Source organism: Rissa tridactyla, chromosome 3, assembly GCF_028500815.1.
Source record: "Rissa tridactyla isolate bRisTri1 chromosome 3, bRisTri1.patW.cur.20221130, whole genome shotgun sequence".
In the NCBI taxonomy this organism is placed as follows: domain Eukaryota; kingdom Metazoa; phylum Chordata; class Aves; order Charadriiformes; family Laridae; genus Rissa; species Rissa tridactyla.
Window position 1 is genome coordinate 32,534,450 of NC_071468.1, and position 18,202 is coordinate 32,552,651.

The 18,202-nt window shown below is 41.0% G+C and overlaps 1 protein-coding gene across 1 annotated transcript in view; it reads left to right on the forward strand.

The window, feature by feature from the left end:
- Window positions 1-17,698, forward strand: part of LRFN2 (leucine rich repeat and fibronectin type III domain containing 2) — a 39,116-nt gene extending 21,418 nt beyond the window's left edge. The window contains exon 2 of the mRNA XM_054196138.1: window positions 16,780-17,698. Coding sequence (XP_054052113.1) covers window positions 16,780-17,698 — 919 coding nt within the window. The remainder of the gene's footprint in view (window positions 1-16,779) is intronic.
- Window positions 17,699-18,202: the final 504 nt, after the last annotated feature.

The window sequence follows — 18,202 nt, forward strand, 5'->3', positions numbered from 1 at the left end:
TAACCTTGTGGTCTGAACCAGTAGGAGGAGGTAGAGTCATCAACTCCTAATCCCCTGCGAAATCCTTAAGACCGTATGTCCAGTAGACCGCTGTGCTGGGGCTCAGCGGAAGAATCCCTGGATAAACTCCTCAGCCTGTGCTGGACTCTGCTGTCCAGAAGGTCAGACTAGATGATCGTGAGTACCTGTACTGCTTTTAACATTTGGGAAGCAGCCACCTACAAAGGCAAGAACGTAAAAGCAGTCAAACTGTCAACCAAAGCCTCCTGGTAAAGTCAGCAGGTTCAATAAAACCAAACATCTCCGTGTACACTAATGCTACAGTTGTATGCATTACAATTTCAATTACCTTAACTTTTGTGAGTGTGACTATTTATTACTTTAACTGGCAGTTATGTCACAGCAGTCATATGCTGAGTGGATCTTCTTAGGCTGTATCAAAAATAGGTACTACATGGCTTCACCTTCCTTGAGAACTAAGAAGAGCCTTTTTAACTGACATGGTAGAATGCTGTCAAGCTTTCAGACAGTGTTTGTCTCTAAGTACCAGCCCTCCCCTTACAGTCCTGAAAGTAAGGCTGATGGAAAAAAGTACTGATCATTTCAGACTCCTGGTCTAGAACTCTGGTAGGAAATATCCTATCAGGCGTTAAGCAATGTCCACAGGTGCAGAGAGCACATGACAGGATCAAAGACTCTCTCTTTCATTATTTAGTCCCTGGGTAAGCTATTAAGCTATGGTCCATTAAGTGTCTCCTATCCTTTCCCCTGGAATCTTTTCAGTGGATTTTATCTCGGCAAGATCCAGCATGCAAGAAACATTTGTACTTGTGAATAAACTGAGAAGAGTGTATTATGATACTTTGCACTGGGCTGCAACTGAGAGTGAAAAACATGAAAACGTGTACTTCTTTCTTACTTGACTGTAGGGATGCTCTTTACTGGCCAATCCCTTGGACAGTTGTTTCCAAGGCTCTTTTGAGCACTGCAGACAGATCTCCCTGCCTTTCAGCCTGCCTTCTGTGCCATTAGTCATTGTAGAAGAGGTTTGTTCTAGATCTGTCTTTTTGGGTGTATTGTTGTCTGGGATTGTTTGTGGTCCCCAGAGTCGTTCATCAGTGTCTTCCTCTTTGCTGCTTCTGCTGGTGTTATGGATATGCCCGTGTCAAGGTCTCAAGTACCGCAATGCCAGTAGGGCTGCAGTTGAGAGACTGCAGTATCAGGTTTCTCTTAAGAAATAATAACAAACTCAGTCCGGTGGCGCAGGTTTGGCCGGGTTTAGTGAGCACAAGCAGAGCCTTGAAACGCTTCTGCTGATACTGACTGAAGGAAGAGTTAAGGCACAGTGTGCTGGTGGCTGGGTGAACAGTCTCAGTACCAAAAGGCTCCCTAGGACCGCTGTGCACATCCCCATGACTCTACTCTGATTTAAACCAAGATGAAAACAGCTGATGCATTTGCATTTTTTGTGCATCATCTCTTATGCCCACACTCTCCCATATACTCCCAATTCACCTTTATCTGAGTCATCCTGCACCCATGGTAAATTTTTCTTCCTGTCATCCTTAAAAGTGTGCACTCCTGACACCAGCCATCATCAAACTCGCAATTTCTGCTTAGGTAAGGGGTTTGTGTTTCAGTCAGGTTTCCTAGCTAGGTCTGCTTTTGTCATGCCTTAGTAAAATTTTGTGGGGGCAACTGTGGTAGCTGTTGCTCTACCAAGCCTTAAATCTGTTTTAGCCAATGCACAGAAATATCGGAGGAGCCTACTCCACCTGTACAGGATTGTCTTATAGCCAATAATAGAGCCACGTGTTATTTCAACTCAGGGTACCTGTCTCTTGAATTTTATAAAGGATTTCCTTCAGAGACTATTCTAGTTAGATACTTTTGGATATCGGTTAAAGCATTCTGAAATCCTCGAAGTATTTGCCTAAAACTGTAGTGAATTCCCGTGAAATAATGACCCTTTGCTTTCATCGCATGAGAGTCTCTGAAAATGTTTGTAGGTTCTTGAGGGAGACAAACATTGTAATCTGAGAAAATTGGTTTGGGATAAAATATCATGCTAACATCTTCCTTCTCAAACGGAGGGCAGCATAGAAATTTGTAACTTTGAAAATCTGTCTTTTCACATGATTACAGGTTGCTCTCTTCAGAGACAAAAAATTGGGCCATAATGTCACCAAATACTGCAGAATCTGAATTTCATTCTTATAGGGAATAAATCTAGACCAATCTACGATGATTAACCCGCAAAGGAGGATAAGTTTTGCATATTTATGCAACTAGTCCCTGGCAGTAGAGCAGATCCAAGTTTGCTGAGCAATACATAAAAGGCCAGTTGTAACGAGAGTGGGCTTTTCTCTTTCGAGGAATCATAAGCATGTTGGAAAGCAGTAGACAGAAAAATGCTGAACATGAGCAGTTTGAGAACAAAAAAGAGATGCTATCTCCTAAGTCCTCCGTTGGGGAATGTGTGATAAGTGATCCATACAGATAAACTCCTACAAGATAGCCCTTTTTTTAGGCTGTACCATATGTTCAGGAGCAGCTATCACATTTGTCTTCGTGCTGGTGGGAGGATGGAGTGATTCTTTCCAGAGCACAGTAAAAAAAAAAATTAAGAATCCATGGAGCAGTGGATTTAGAAATATGTCTATGAATATTCTGGGACACTTCAGAAAATAGAGAGGCCAGTATCTGCAGACAAACCCAGTGCACATAAGGAAACAAGACCTAGCTGAAACCCGTGGCAGGCCACCTTGTACTTACACTATGGAGCGAGAAACTGCCCTCATGGTTACAAAAACATTTCCATCCATTCACCTTTTCTATGGCACTGCAAAAAGTTGCCAGCATGGTCATTAAAAAGCAACTAATTTTCCAAAACATAGTTTTACAATTTAGTCATGACAGAATAAATTCTTTTCTACTGCTGAGGTGGTAAAACCAATTAAGCATTCTTCAATATTTCATTGAAATGTAATTACCGCAAGTCAGTTATACCTTCATGAGGTGCATGGCCACATGAATTTAGGACAAGACTGTCTTTGGCTTCTGGCTTATAGACAGGCTAATGTGGAAGAGAGAAACACATGTATTGTGGGGAATCATTTGGATCCGTTTGTAGTTTCTGTTCGCTGACAGAAGTTTATTTTAATCTGCCTACAAGACACATTAGATAGTAACTTCTTCAAGTTACGTAAAACTCACAGAAGTTTTCTGCAGTGCCAGAGCTATCTCCACTTCATCCCACTTTTCAATCACCAAATAATGATTTGTGTCACCATCACAATAAGGCCAATATCTCCCAAGTCAGATCTAGGGAAGAGATTTGCACTGAATGTGGGGGGATAGTACAAATATACACCTGCAAAGACAGTGTGCACATGGCCAGGAAAGGACTACACCCTAAATGTCTCTTCTGAAAGAAATCCTGAATCTTAAAGTGGATGAGAAGCCCTTGAGGTGCTTGGACACAGGATTTTTCTTACCTTTCCAATCTGATGGGAAAGGCATAAGGAATGAAACAGGGGTGTGTTCCGCTTGAGATGTCTCCAGGGACTGTGGGAACAAAGCCATCTGCCAAGCAGACTTTAACAACAAAAGACAGCTCTTGTTAGACCATTCCCATTTTGCTTCTTTTCCTACATCTTTTGGAGGAAATGTGGGCAACCCTCTTACAGACACCTGGGTACAGGCCACATCCTCCCCTCTTGTTTAGTCAGAGTTGCTGTTCAGCAGGTTTGCAGCTTCATTTCTTCTGCTAGTGATTCTCCCTCCTTCTGTCTGGTGAGGCATAGAAATAAGGCAGGAAATTAAACTTTAAAAAAATATGTAAGTCCCTTCTCTCCAAAGCTGGCTGACTTCCCCAGCAAGAAAGTAGAAAAGGCCATCTTGTCAGCCAGGATGCTTGAGTGTAGCTCTTGTTCTCGTCTCAAGCAAAAAGATCAACACTGTGCCTTGCTGAAGTCCTGCCACAGACTGATGGTAGTGCCTACCCAAATTCCATACGACACGTGGACAGCACTGCCTCGGTGCGACCTAGAAAGGGGACACAATCATCATTTAGAGAAGGGAGCTCTGAGCCCAGCAGCTGTGTATCAAGTGGTGCAGAGGCGAGTTTAGGACTCCTCCCAACCCAGCCCACTGCACAGAAGCCGAAATCAGCAGTTCTGCTAGTGGACCACAGCTTTGCAGGACTTTGTAAGGGAGTAAAGTTCTTATCTACTTTATTCTCTTGACCATACACTCTGAGCTGCAGAAGGGAAAATGCTTTACTGAGGGCAACAGATTTTGTTCTTTTTCAACTGCAGACGTAAGGAACTCTCACAGCCCATGTAGTGGTTAAGGAGGGACATGCTTAAGTTTCCTTTGAAGGATTACATTGGCTATTAGAAATGTTGAGTCGAGTGCCTTTATTGATAATACTCATGATAAATATATGTATGGGAAAACAGAGTCATAGAACTAACATACTCTAGAATGCAGTGCTGTCTGCACTCTCCAAGAAGCCTGGAATCTTATATGTAATGATTTCTTTAGAGTATTCATTTTACCCTCCTTTCTAGGAAAGATTGAGTCTGGCTTTTTACTCCTTAGTCTTTTTGGAGGGGTCACACTGAGGTTTTGATGCTGCTTGATATTATGAATCAATGTTCAGCCCATCTTTTTCGCTCCTAAATATTAACAAACATTTGGCAAATTTCTACTACTGCTCATTTTGACAGGATGAGGACAGCATTGCCTTCTCTGATAGCAGAGGTGACAAATGATTCTGTATTCTCCAAGCAGGCAAAAATTGTAGGTTTGGTATCTTTGTGTATTTAATTTGCATTTTATTCCATGCTCTCCTTTTTTAGCTCTCAGGGTCATTTTTGCATGTCCTACTTACTTGTGCTATCTGGAGTTACAGCAGGAAAGCTCAGAGAAGATTTTACAGAGTGAAGAAGAGAGAGTTTTGCAGGCTTTATGCTTGAAGCTGCAGAGCAGAGCAATCTGCCAGTCTCTTCCTTCATTACTCACTGCTTTGAAAGTTTTTCAAGCAAAGATAATGAAAAAATCTATTCTTTCATTTCACTTTCAACAGTATAGGGTGCTCTTACACAGACGATGCCACAGTATTTATAGAATTTTTCAATGAAATTATTCACAACCTGTTTTCTCTTATCTGTAATGACCTCATATGGATGCCTATAACATGTAGAAGCTTTTGTTCTACTGGTGGACAAGGAAATATCCATGACTGCAAAAACCTTCAGGTATGATGACTAATACTTAATCATGGTAAAGAAGTAATAAACTTAGCAGAGCTGGATGTAGCTATATCAACAGACTGATGGCATACCTAGCATTTGCTGTAGTTGGTTTTCATGTGAAAGCTTATTAACTTGCTGATCAGCTGCTCATTGCCTATTTGGTCCTAAAATCATATTCAGCAAAACTGCGTAACTTAAGCTAGAAGTGGGTAAGTCTCAGGAGCCAGGTAAAACTTTAATCAACTGGAGAAGTTGAAACATGAGAAGAAATTCTAATCTCTTAATGTTACAAAACAGATCAGCTGTGGTTCTCTGAAATAAAAGGGTGACACCAAATTTGAGCTGTCTTCTATTTGTAAACTCATTTAATAGGTAACCTTGCTTAAAAGTAGGATTTAATTCAATTGCAAGTACTTCCAAACCTTCTGTGTACTTTCTGTGAGTGAGAAGTAACATGAGGAGGGCCAAACATGTATTTGCAAAGTATATGTCTAGTGCCTGGAAGAAGAAAATCCAACAAACACTGCTCATGCTTTTCCTCTTTGCAAAGGGTTCACTATTGCAATGCACACCCTGGGATTCTGAACTGCTTAAGTTCAGTTTTTGGGTTATGCCATTAGCCTAACAGATGTCTCATGACAGCTTCCATCAGTTTTCTGAGTCTCATTTATGACATGGAAGGAACTAGCAGACTACTTTTTAGTGCACTTTGGTTGTATACTAGAAATCTGTGACACTTGCCTAAGATCCTTTAGCAGAGAAATGTATTTCTAGGTGGTAATATCATGCTTCCAATGGAATCTATCCTTGATTTCTCATTTCTTCCTCCTGAGGTCATTATAAATTAAAACTTGTTTTCTTACTGGATGGATTTTACTTTCCCTTTCAATAATGTATTTGTCACTCTTCACACAGTATGGTTTCGGTCCAGGCTCAGCTTTGAAAGAAGCAGGATGTCTCTGGTTGCTGAGAAATGCTTTTATCTAATTTTGGTATCACAAACTGAAAGGATGTAACTGTTCTGGCCTTCTGTAGAGCATTCTGAAATTCAACATCTCCCTGTCTTTCCAGCTATCTAGTCCTAGCCTTCCTTTTCCTTTGCTTTATATGCAATACCCAGAAAGTGGTAAAATGTCAAACCACTGCTTTAGGAAATGCCTTTATTACATATCTATGCTGCTTTTTTGATTTTCCCTGCCTTTTTTTTTCCCCCTAGGAGACAATGCTTTTGACCATTAGTGATTTTTGCACCCCGTGTTCTCATTCTGCAATTGAAAAAAACATTTTTTTTTCTCAATGTTATTGCAAAAGTCACCGTGAATCATCCTGGTTCGCTTTACCTTGTGCATTGTTATGCATGTTTCACCGAGATTTTTGTTGCAAAAGATTTTCTCGCACTTCTAACTCAGAAACTAAAAGCTTGATGGTTGATACTAGACGTTTGTTATTCAAACTTTCTCACATTGTTTTCCAGTACATTTTCTTAATTCACAAGAAGCAAGCTATTCTACTGTATCCATTTTTGATAGTAAAAGATATTTCCCATGTTTGCTGAGAGGCTAGAGGGATGGGTCCTCAATCTTAGTTTTCCTGTTTGCTTTTCAACCTGCCTGTGATGCTAAAAATGTCTCATATAAACACCTTTTCATGTTTCTAACTTGTGGCTACGTTCCTCTCTGAATATAGGTATACTCTGGCTGTATCTTCGGTAAATTGGTATTTCTTTAGCTCATTTTTGGAGAATTGGTAAATGTAGTTCTCTCCTCATCTCCACTGGGAATTAAACTCATTTTTTCAACTTCACAATGAGAGAGATTCTCGAAATTCTGGTAGATAACCATCCCCAATCTCTTGAGATTACCCACAAGTTCAGTCACTGAGGTGGGGGAACACTCACATGATGTATGATTAAACTTTTTAATAACGCATAAATTATGTCTTAAACTGATGTTGAAACACTTTTTTATACAAATGGATACGTCAGCATTTCTATGGGTAGTGAGACCTCTGATTCACTTGATAAGACTCTTTCTTTTGGTTGGAATACTTAGAATAGTCCTGTCAGCTATTAGCTGGCACCACAGTTCTCCCACCAGTGCACAAAGATTTTGTGACAGAAGAGCCTGAAACAGCACGCTGCAGTTTGCTTTGACCAGTCAATTACAAAACACAGGCAAACATAACTTCAAGCAGTGCCTGGAGTTTCTGTCGTTCCAACACAACCTTCCAGAGATGAAACTAGCCTGTGTGACAGGACACAGAGCTCCTGCAGGACATACGAGCTGCAACCTAGCATAAGTGCTCTGCGTAGTGAGCATGAATGAAATTGCTAGTAAGTCACTGATGATCCTCCTCTTCACCTCAGCTGACATGAGCTCTCACGGAAAAAGGGGATGGGAAGCTGTCAACCACTATAGGATCGCAGTCAGCTCTCTTTGATCCTATCATTATAATTTGCACAGAATTCACTGCCTGGAAATAAGTGGAAAGCCCCACTTGTGACTCTCAAGAAAGGACAGCTTATAGCGGAACCTCACAGCTGTGTTTAGAATCCCTTTTGCAAACTAAGTTCCTCTGAGCTCCTAAATGCGCTCATTACTTCTAATGTTGCTTCTCTTCTGGTTGGTATGGTAGGCCACCTCTGTTGGTATGGTAGGATGACCTTTTCTGGTGTAACTGACCAACTCTGCAGAAAAGAGTTCAAAATTACTTAAGTCTGAGAGAATAAGCACAACACTTCAGCCAAGTGGATGGACCGTTTGTCTATAAAAACCTAGGAAAGAGTGTCCCAGGTCCCACACTCTGCTTGATGATAACACACCTTTCATGGATAACTCTTTGGTCTCTTCCCATTTTTAGAAATGGGGTAGTTGTAACGTGTTGTTGTGACTATCAGTAGAGTAACTTACTGTTTTTAGATATTTTTTGATTAATCTCAAATTTCCTGCCTGGCTTTTTGAAACATTGCTGTGAATTATGATACTTTCTAACTCTACATTAACACGATACAGAGTGAATTTGTTAGTATGGTTATGCATTGTTTCCATAAACACTTCAGCTTCACATTTACTAACAGAAATATTGTGTGATCTTTCAATTACTCTGCTAATGAGTTTAAATGTGTTTTAGTTGGATTTGAGTTAGTGTGAGGATTTTTTTTCTGAGGCAGTTAGTATCTTGGATATATTAAGGTGAGAGGCGTTCTGTGAGTAGCTGAATAGCTTGGGTGTGACTGGATTTATCCTTTGTGCTGTCAAATGTTCCTAAGGTATATCTGCATTCCCTTTAAAGAAAAAATTTAATGATCAGGGCACTAAATGTGTGCTGCCGTTGTGCCCACATGAAAGAAATGATAGCATAGATCAGGGAGCTTGAAAGTCTAATTTTGTGTTGTCATACCAAAATTAACCAAAACAAGGCTGTCCCCGTGCAGTAGCTTGCACCTGGACAGCCAAACCGAGCACCTCCATTGATGTAGGGCATTATGGGCTGGTTTTGGAGGTCTTCATTCATCCAGAAGTGTCTCACCAGTTCTGCCTGCTTATGGCCCCCTGTTGTTTGCAAGAATCTGATTGGGAATACTATAGAGAGGAGCGTTCCCTCTTAGAGCAATGGCTGGTGGAGGGGAGCAGAATACCTTGTCCCACGGTTCCCCCTTTCTCAGCCTTGTGCAGTAATGTCCCCTAGAAGCCTACGCTTTGTTCTGTCACCTGCCGAATGACTTCAGTGCATCCCCAGGGGACACTGTTCAGCAGCCTATGAGATATCACCAGAAATTTATATTCTCTGAGCTAGTGGTTCATGTTTGTTTGGTTTTGGGTTTTTTTTTTTGCTTTCCCCTGTAGCACAGGGGATATATTCATTATCAGTATCTCCCTGGTTCACCGCCTTGTGACAGACATATCAATTGCTTTTGGCTCTGTCTTCTCTTCCCCACCTCACTTTTCCAAATGAGCACAAAAGAGCATAAGCAAATTAGGAAATAATAATGAAATGATATGTACTATGTGTTGCATTTGACAAGACAGATTCTCTGAAGGGCAGCTGGATGCATGAGTGATGAGGAGACAAGATTCAGAAAAGCAGGAAGGGATTTCTGTTTAATAATAAATGTTTCATCTGAAGGCAAAATTATGATTGTATGTCATAAAACCCCCACAAACTAATAAAATAAAAAATACAGGAAATTATTCATGCTGGGTTGAGTTAGTGTTTACTGAACAAGTCTGGCTACCTCCTGGTATTATCTGACATTTCGTTATGTTGACATGACTGACAGAGGAATTACACCCTGTTGCTAATACTAACAACTTTTTTTTTTTTTCCCCCAGGACACCAGAAATATAACTGTCATTTTTTTCTAGATGCAGGTCACAGTAGGTCTCTGTCTTTCTCACATTCTTAGATTAAAAAATCTTGAATCAGGCGCCAAAAGACTGTGAGATCTCACATAGTAGTATACTTGGTACTTTGTATTTTGATTCTTGCGGCTTTGGGATGATCCGAAGATATATATTCAGAAGCTTTTTTGTAAATTGAAGGGTCAGAAATTAATCTCCATTGTTAGCTTACTTAACTTTTAATAACATTTTAGATTCTACTTTCATTCCATGACTGCAGAAACTGGGGCTTTCCAGGATAAAAACACAGCAAAAAATGACAGCAATGTACACCATAAAACTTTCAAGGAAATTACAAAAGTTGACAGCAGAGAAGAATGCCAACTGTGCAGTCCGAATTTGTCAATTATGTGCTCTTGCTCCCAGGCAATACGTTACGTGTGACATTTTCACTGCAATTTAGATCCTTCTAGTCTTCCTCTGATCTTTTTTTGCCCTTTTCTCCAGCCTTCTTAATATCTGTCCACCATCTGAACTCTTTCCGCTGCCTTGATTCACTTCACTATTTTTCTAATTGTCTTGGTTTTGCTGAAAGATCTTCACCTGTGTTTGATTGCACTCGACCATCTATTGAGCTGGTTTTGTGATCTTGGTCCCCATTTGGTGGCTACCTGGACTTCTTCCATCATTTTGGTGGTAGCCTGATAGTGCCCTGCCAATGGCTGCTTTGAACCTGTTTGTCCTTCTCTCATTTTCTGCTGGTCTGACACTGCCGGAGCCACCAATGTTCACTGGTGGCACTTTTCTTCTTGCATTCTCTCTCACTTCAACCTTCTCTTCCTTCTTCTTTCCTTACCTGTCCTCAATGAAATAACACCTCATTACTATCTCTGTCTGGTAAGAAGCAAGATCTGTGTGCCATTCAGCTACATCCACCAGGCTTTAAAGGATACTTTATGCGGTCTTTCTTCAGGCAATAAACTCCATTCTCTGACTACCATCTCTTGTTACATGCTCTTTAGCCAGTCTTTCTCCAGTATCTCACCATTGATACTTTCCCTCTCCCCTTTCTCTGCCATCCTACTTTAATCCCACTGGGACTGAAGGTGGGCGCTCCGCCTGAAAAGTAGGACCCTAACAGAGCCTTCTACAACACTTTTAAGGAAGATTATCTGGAATCATTATTTTTTTCAGATTTACCTGTGAAACTGGAACAAAGAAAAAAACCCAGAGATTTTAAAATAGGGGACAAACTTATTGATGAAATAAATGAACATTTTTCGCTTGAGATTTCCACTAAAAAATGAAAAATGGTCAAATTCCAGTGTTAATATTTTCTGGATTGATTTCTAGTTCTGAGAGCAATCAGGGCAATATTTTGCACTTACGTGAATTCGCCTTTGTGTAAGAGGAAGTGTAAGACTAGGAATGTACAGTGAGATTGATATTTTCACACCAAGACATTAGTAAGCAGGAAAGTTAATGTGGTAAATAACTGCAATATGATTTTACAGAACACTAGCTATTTCACCCTGGCACCCATCTTCCCCTTCCTTTTCCCCTCTTCATTACAAACTGTAGTGCACCATGACAGTGTTTAGCACTAATGCTTAGCAGTTGCTTCATAATTAGTCTATAGGCTACAGCTGTGCTGGTAAATTAATGAGGGCCTAGAAACATTCCCATGCATTAGAACCCCATCATCTATGCTGCTAATGTCTTGGTGCAGTTCCTTGCATGCTTTTTTTTTCCAGCATGGTTCAGGAGTTAATATTCCAAGGGCTATTTTTGATATACAGCTTTCTGAAGTCACTCTGGAAGAAAAGAGAACTTACCAGCAGAGACATGGACCATTTTTTGTAAGGTATCTGCCCTGGGACATGGCATGTAGACATAGAATCTTACAGGAAGAGTTTGAGTTGGGCAGTTTAGGCATGGAATATTCACACACAAGCAATTAGGCTTTTTTAGTATAGATACAATCATTTTTTTAGTAGATACAATCATTTAATAAATTAGCACGACTTTCCATTTCAAACTCCTAGCATTCATTTCAAAAGGAGAAATCATACTGCAATACATTAGTATATAGCCCTGGAAAATACAAAAAAAATGGACCATGAGAAAGGCAACGTAGTCTCGCAGGTCGGTAGAGAAACTGAGTCTTGGGACTTGCAAGTGCCTTCCCAAAGGAATTGCCTTGACAGCTCCCTGCAAGTTCTGTGATTAAAGCAGTTTCTGGATAAAAGTAGATGGTATCGTATGCCTCTTTGCGATGGAGAAAAGGAACAGAATTGCCCAGCCAAGTAGCCTAATCTGTCTTTTCTCTAATTTGTCTGTTTTGCATAACCACAGTGTTAACCAGCAGTTCACTCCTGCTAATCCCCAGTGCTGCAAAGAAGAAAAGAACCCATTTGTATATTACAGTGTAATCATAATATCTACTAATTTCCTTCCATACACTACAGGCCTCTTTTGAAAGGAGATTGCTGGCATTATCCCCATTTTATAAATGAGGAGATTTACAGTACAGCAAAATGATTTCTCAGGAACTGAGAGTTACTGATAAAGTAGAGCCTGATATCAGTGTAACTGATAAAGTAAAGAATAAAACTCAGGTTTACTAAATTCTCAGCACAGTTCACTTCCTGCAAGCTTCAGTGCTCACTTGCATCTGGGATTATGAGTGAAGTCTGCAGCAAACCTTTTCCTCCTGCATTTCTAAGTAATTTCTTTTCTAATTTCCTTAATATCAGCACACACTGAAGTGAGTAATTACAAAATTGCTTGCTTTCCGTATGTTGTGTCTACAAGGACATAACAAGGACTTTTTAGTGGTGGTGGTAGAAAATAAGGTTGACTTCAAAGAAGGATCCTTCCTTTTTTTAAAAAGGGGCTCACGGTCTCATTTTGGTGCTTTTACAAAATGAGAACTAAATTTCCGTGGATTGAAGGGAATGTATTTTTTGCAAAAGCCCTGCAAACTTTCATCTCAGCTTCACAGCTCTTCATCACACATAAACTCTCAGAGGAGCATCTGCCTATTGCTGTTTTATTTCAGATGCTTACGTCATGCCCCAATCCTGGCCAGTGGTCTCCCCCTCTTCCAGTAAGTGATGCTATTGTGCCAAAGGGTGAGAGAAGAGGCCCTTTTTGTAAATTAAGAAGGTCAGTTGTAAGACCCCTATACTCATTTCGTTCCTTAGAGGCAAGATTTTCAGAGAGGTCAGAACCATGTTCTTATATGACTAATTTTCCTTGGGGTATTTTGATCTTCAGATAGGATTCAGAAACTAGCTTAAGAATCAGGAGACAAAATGTCACCAATGCGGAGGCGATTTGTCTGCGCCTCCTACCCTAAGGAAAATAAACCAGAGGAGAAAAACAGAAATCACTGTGTCTTACATGTCTGGACAGTGAAAGTTCCATAAAGAGATTTTCCAATTTCTTGTTGTCCTTGCTAGGACTATATTTACACTTACACTGTTAATATGTTTGAGTATTTGCTTTCTTTCCCAGTCCTCATTGTTCCCAGGGTCCTTAAACTCTACACACTAGAACCTGTTATAACCTATCATTATTTTAAAAATAAGCAAGTGTGTTGCTGGTTGATCTCCTCTTGTAGTTTGCCAACTCTTACTCTTTTTTTTTCTTAAAGAAAGTTATCAAATTTAGATCTCTATTCCTCTTCTGCGATAAGAAGCATCTCTGCAAGATCACACTGCCCTGAAGAGCAGCTGGACAATATCAGGCTCCTTGCCTGAAGATACTGCTGCAAATAAGTATGTTTGCTGAGGGGTAACAAGCGAGGACTAGGATCTTCTGAGTTTCAAAAGCTAACAACTTTCAAAAGCTGGTTTTGATCTCCAATGAACCAAGCTATAGATTCTTGCTACCTGAAATCAACTTTCTGTGTTTCGCCGAAGAGATTACTGAACAAAGCCTTGCAGGATCTCTGCCTAGACACAGTTTCAGTGGCCTTTTTGTTTTGTAGCAGCCCCTAGCTATTGAGTCCCAATGGCAGCACATGGTGGTCCATGATTGATGGTGTTAGACATACAGAGCAGCCATGAAGAGACTCCTCCTGTTAGGCAGCAAAGCAAAGATTGAAGCGTCATCTTGCAGCTACTCGTGTTGGGGACAATCAAAAGGTCATCAATATCCCAGAGTAAAAATGTGTCTGCATCGATTTTAGGTGTGGGGAACATTAAGAGATGTCATCCGTCATCGCTGACTGGCAGTATGTTTGGGGAGGGTGGGCTAAAGCATGGAGGAATGCCAAAATACTCTTACAGTTTGGCAACTTCATGAAAACGAGATCGTCTTCCCTGCAACCTAGAAAACTGAGTCTGAGATTACTTACTTAACTCCTAGTACTCTTGAACTTGGTGCTTATTCCTATGCTCAGCTGTTCTTTTACAATAACATTAATTTGAATATTTTACAAGAACATTTGAAATTTATTTATGGAAACATCCAAAATTCTTCATTTTAGATGTATATGGAGAGTTGATTGCTTTTTCCATAATTGGGATTGCAACTGTCATCTGTTATAAAGCTATTATTAGTCCCAATATTATCACAGCTGTAGCTTCCAGGACTGATTGAGTTTAGAAATGACTCAGTTTCTTTTAAAGGCTAAGATGAGCTTTTACGGCAAGTTTCAATACAGTTAACCTGGCCAAGCTTTAGGATTGGTTGTGGCCTCACTGCTGTACATTTGAAAATGAGCTGGCTTTACATTTTGTGCTACTATCACTGCCTGCCAGTCCTTGAAATGTTCCAGGCAGTTACATTTCCTTGGAAGCTTGTGTGTAATCGTATTTGAAGAAAACAAGTTATAAACGATTGAAGATATCAACGGTCACTCTATATAAATTGGCATACTGTGTTAGGCTGAAAGACTGTTTCTATATGCGTAAGATATGTGCAAAGCTATATACGGTGTAAACCCAGTTGTTTGCTGTTTGTTTGGAGAGAATATAGAGGTCTCTGTGTGTTTCATCAGTGCAAAGCAAAAGGAACCACTCTAACAGACGGTGCTATAGCTCTGTTTTTCCAGAGTTATGACCTGAGTCCAAGACCTAGTTTATAGGGCTGACGGTTCTTTCTGCTAACAGTGCTACTTGCTTGTAATGAGGTTTCACAGCAAAATAATTTCTGAAGGACTTACGCACTGCAGAATTTTTTAAGCACATGGGGAAAGTGGAGTATATCACTAGGTGATATGGAAGGATATATGAAGCAATTGGTGAAACTGTTCAACAGTTTGAAGATCATACGTTTGAAGATCAATAGCATTCTGTTATTCCATGTATCACCCTTGGTGTGTGCATATGAAATACCTTGAACAATTCAACAGAGTGCAGGTATTGCCCCACCTGCTGTGGCCAGTGATATATTGTTCTCAGAGCCACAGGGAGAGGAGGACAATTAGAAATAACTTGAGACCAACCAATTCAGCTATTAGAAACCATCTTAGCAACTGTATCTGGAGTTTCCCAGGAGGACTGCTTTATGACCTCTTGGCTCATTCTGAATAGCTCATTTATGTCTGTGCAGAATATCTCCATTAGGATGATAAATGTGCCAAGAATCTCAAATATAACATTGAGTAAACCTGCCAGGTCATATTTATATTCCAGGTGCCTTTCACCGATGTTTCTTTTCCTTACAGAATTTTTCCGTGTGTTTGTTTGCTTTTTAAAAAGGAGCCACATCCTCGCCTGTGGCCAGACTGAAGGGTAGTGTAAGTGGCATGAATGCATAAATGCAAAGATGATCAGAAGCTCATCTTTGCAGTGCCTTGACGTTGCCGCTTCTCTGTGCAGGCCTGTTCCCTCCCACTGCACAGAAGGGCCTCTGCAAAGCTGCAATTTATGCTAGCTGTGATTTGAGGCTAAGAAAGCCTGGCATTCCCACAAGGAGTATGCCTTTTTCCTCTGGCCAGGCCGTACCATCCCAATTACAGCCACGCCAGCTTGCTGTGTGGTGTAAGTGCCTGTAGGGCTCCCTTGTTGCTGGTGCTAAAGATCTGCAGCTCTAAGTCAGAACGGGCTGGGTTTAATTTCAGCTTTTTTTCTCTCACTCAAGCCTGTTACGTGGAAGTAAAGAGAAACATGCATGGGCTATCTCTTTGGTTTTAGTCTTGGCTACCCACCAGGCACAGAATCTAAGGTTCTCCACTGTATTCCACTAATGTGCTGCAATTTTCACCAGTTTGAAGCGGGGGTAGACCAACTTCATTCCCATCTGCTAATTTTGAATGCTAGTGATGCTCTAATATTGCATGAGTTCAAATGATTGCTTAAGTTTTGTGGCAGCAAAGAATAATATCCATAAATGACCAAACTTGGAGCACAGCTTCGGCCTAGCTATTTGGTTTTTGAAAATGGATTTGTACTTGAGTAGAATTTTTTATTTCAAAGAAACTTTCTAGTTTCCATCCCTGCATCTTCCTACCTCTCCTTACACATCCACAGTCCATACTGCCAATGCAAGTATTTCTTTTTCACTCACACAGAGGAAGGTGGTTGCAGGGAAGAATTTCTGGCAAAGATGATAGCTGCATTTGTAGGAGATATTTTCCACAGTGGAGAGTAGGAGGATGGGGAAAGTAGGTGGGGAGTGGAGAGAGAAGTGGCTGCCTGCCTTGCATTCTCAGCGAATGAGAAAACTAAAAGTAGCCTCTTGTCTTCACAAGGTAAGCAGCCTGCTGATGTTACACAGTAAATATCCAGGCACCTGTGAAGCGATATGGCAACTGCCAGGTTCAGACTCAGCAAGTGCGAGGGTCATTTGCACATTCAGAAAGAACTGCTCTTTGTAGGCACATATTTTTATTCTGAGCTATTTGTTCAGATTTGAATATATTTAAGATTAGGGCAGACTCAAGTGCAGAGAAAAAAACCCTTGTCTAGTTTTGTCTGCTTTTTCTTATTCCCTTTATTGCATATTTGGGAGATGGCCCTCAGAACTTGAGCATTACTGAATGCCGAGATGTTGGACCCACAGGAGCTGGGAATCTTGAATGCGTGTTTGAATTTTATGGCTCTGGCTCCTCTCTGCCAATACCCAGCACAGTAAACACCACACTGTTCTTATGTTTCTTCTCTCTTTTCCCTTAGTGTGAAGAGTAACCAATTTTTTTTCTCTTTTTTTTTTCTTTTTCTTTAAAGGATGATTCCAGCTACAAACAAAGCCTTTGTTGTAAACAACCTTGTTTCTGGAACAGGCTATGACCTCTGTGTCCTGGCAATGTGGGATGACACCGCCACGACCCTTACTGCCACCAATATTGTGGGATGCGCCCAGTTCTTCACCAAAGAGGACTACCCTCAGTGCCAGTCGATGCACAGCCAGTTCCTGGGTGGGACCATGATTCTGATCATTGGAGGCATCATTGTGGCAACTCTGCTGGTGTTCATTGTAATACTCATGGTCCGCTATAAGGTCTGCAACAATTCCCAGGGGAAGATGTCTAATGTCAGCAATGTCTACTCACAGACAAATGGAGCACAACCGGTTCAGAACGGAGTCTTGCCCCAAGTCAATCCCAAAGTGGTGGTGAGAAATGAACTTATGGAGTTTAACTGTCAGTCTGCGCGGAGCAGCATCTCTTCTTCCTCCAGCTCTGCAAATAGCCGCGACTGTGATGACTATAGCCTCCAAAGTGAACAGGGCACATTGTCCAGTAAGTGGAGGCCTCCTTCCAGGTCAAAACACAATATTGACCGGCTAATGGGAGCTTTTGCCTCCCTGGAACTGAAATGTCAGAAAAAGGAGGAGATGACAGACTCCAGAACTTCCACAGTGGCCCGCCACTCGGACAAAGAGCCACTGCTGGGCCAGCCGGAGTCCAAATTTCGCAGCCTCCTCATGTTGCCTCTGGAGGGCAAAACTAAGCGTAGCCATTCTTTTGACATGGGGGACTTCGCCACATCTCAGTGTTGCACCTACCCAAAAAAGATAACAAACATTTGGACAAAGAGGAGCCTCTCGGTGAATGGCATGCTTTTGCAGTATGATGACAATGACCTAACAGGGGCGAAAGGGACTTTCGGGAGCTCGGAGTGGGTAATGGAAAGCACAGTGTAAATATCAGTGTCTCCCCCCCTCCTCTTCTCCCCTCATGTGTTATAAAGCGTGGTTTGCTGCAGGGCCATGCGTTTGGAAAGAGAGGGGAAGAAACGTTTTCAGTTGTACTGGCCAAAAAGATAAGTAAACAAATAAGTAACAGGGATACTAAAAGCGAAAGAAGGTCATGAAATGTGAATAGGCACGTATGGCACCATTCTTGTCTGGCCCCAACTAAACCATGCGTGAATATTTCAAGGAATTTACTAGTTGTATTTAGCATTGCTTTCCAAAAGTTACTCAGACTCTTGGTGAACCGTCACACGGGATTAAATGAGGATGAAAAGGGGTTTAACAGCACAAATTTAATTTTACAGGTTTTTTTTCTTTTTTTTTTTTTTAAGGGCACCTCTTTCTTTTCTTTTAACCACAGAAATACACTTCTGTGTATATAAGACTGGTGCTAGGATAAATCTGGTTGTCATTGCAAATGACTTTCTCAAAAGTGCAGGCAGGGCATCCACA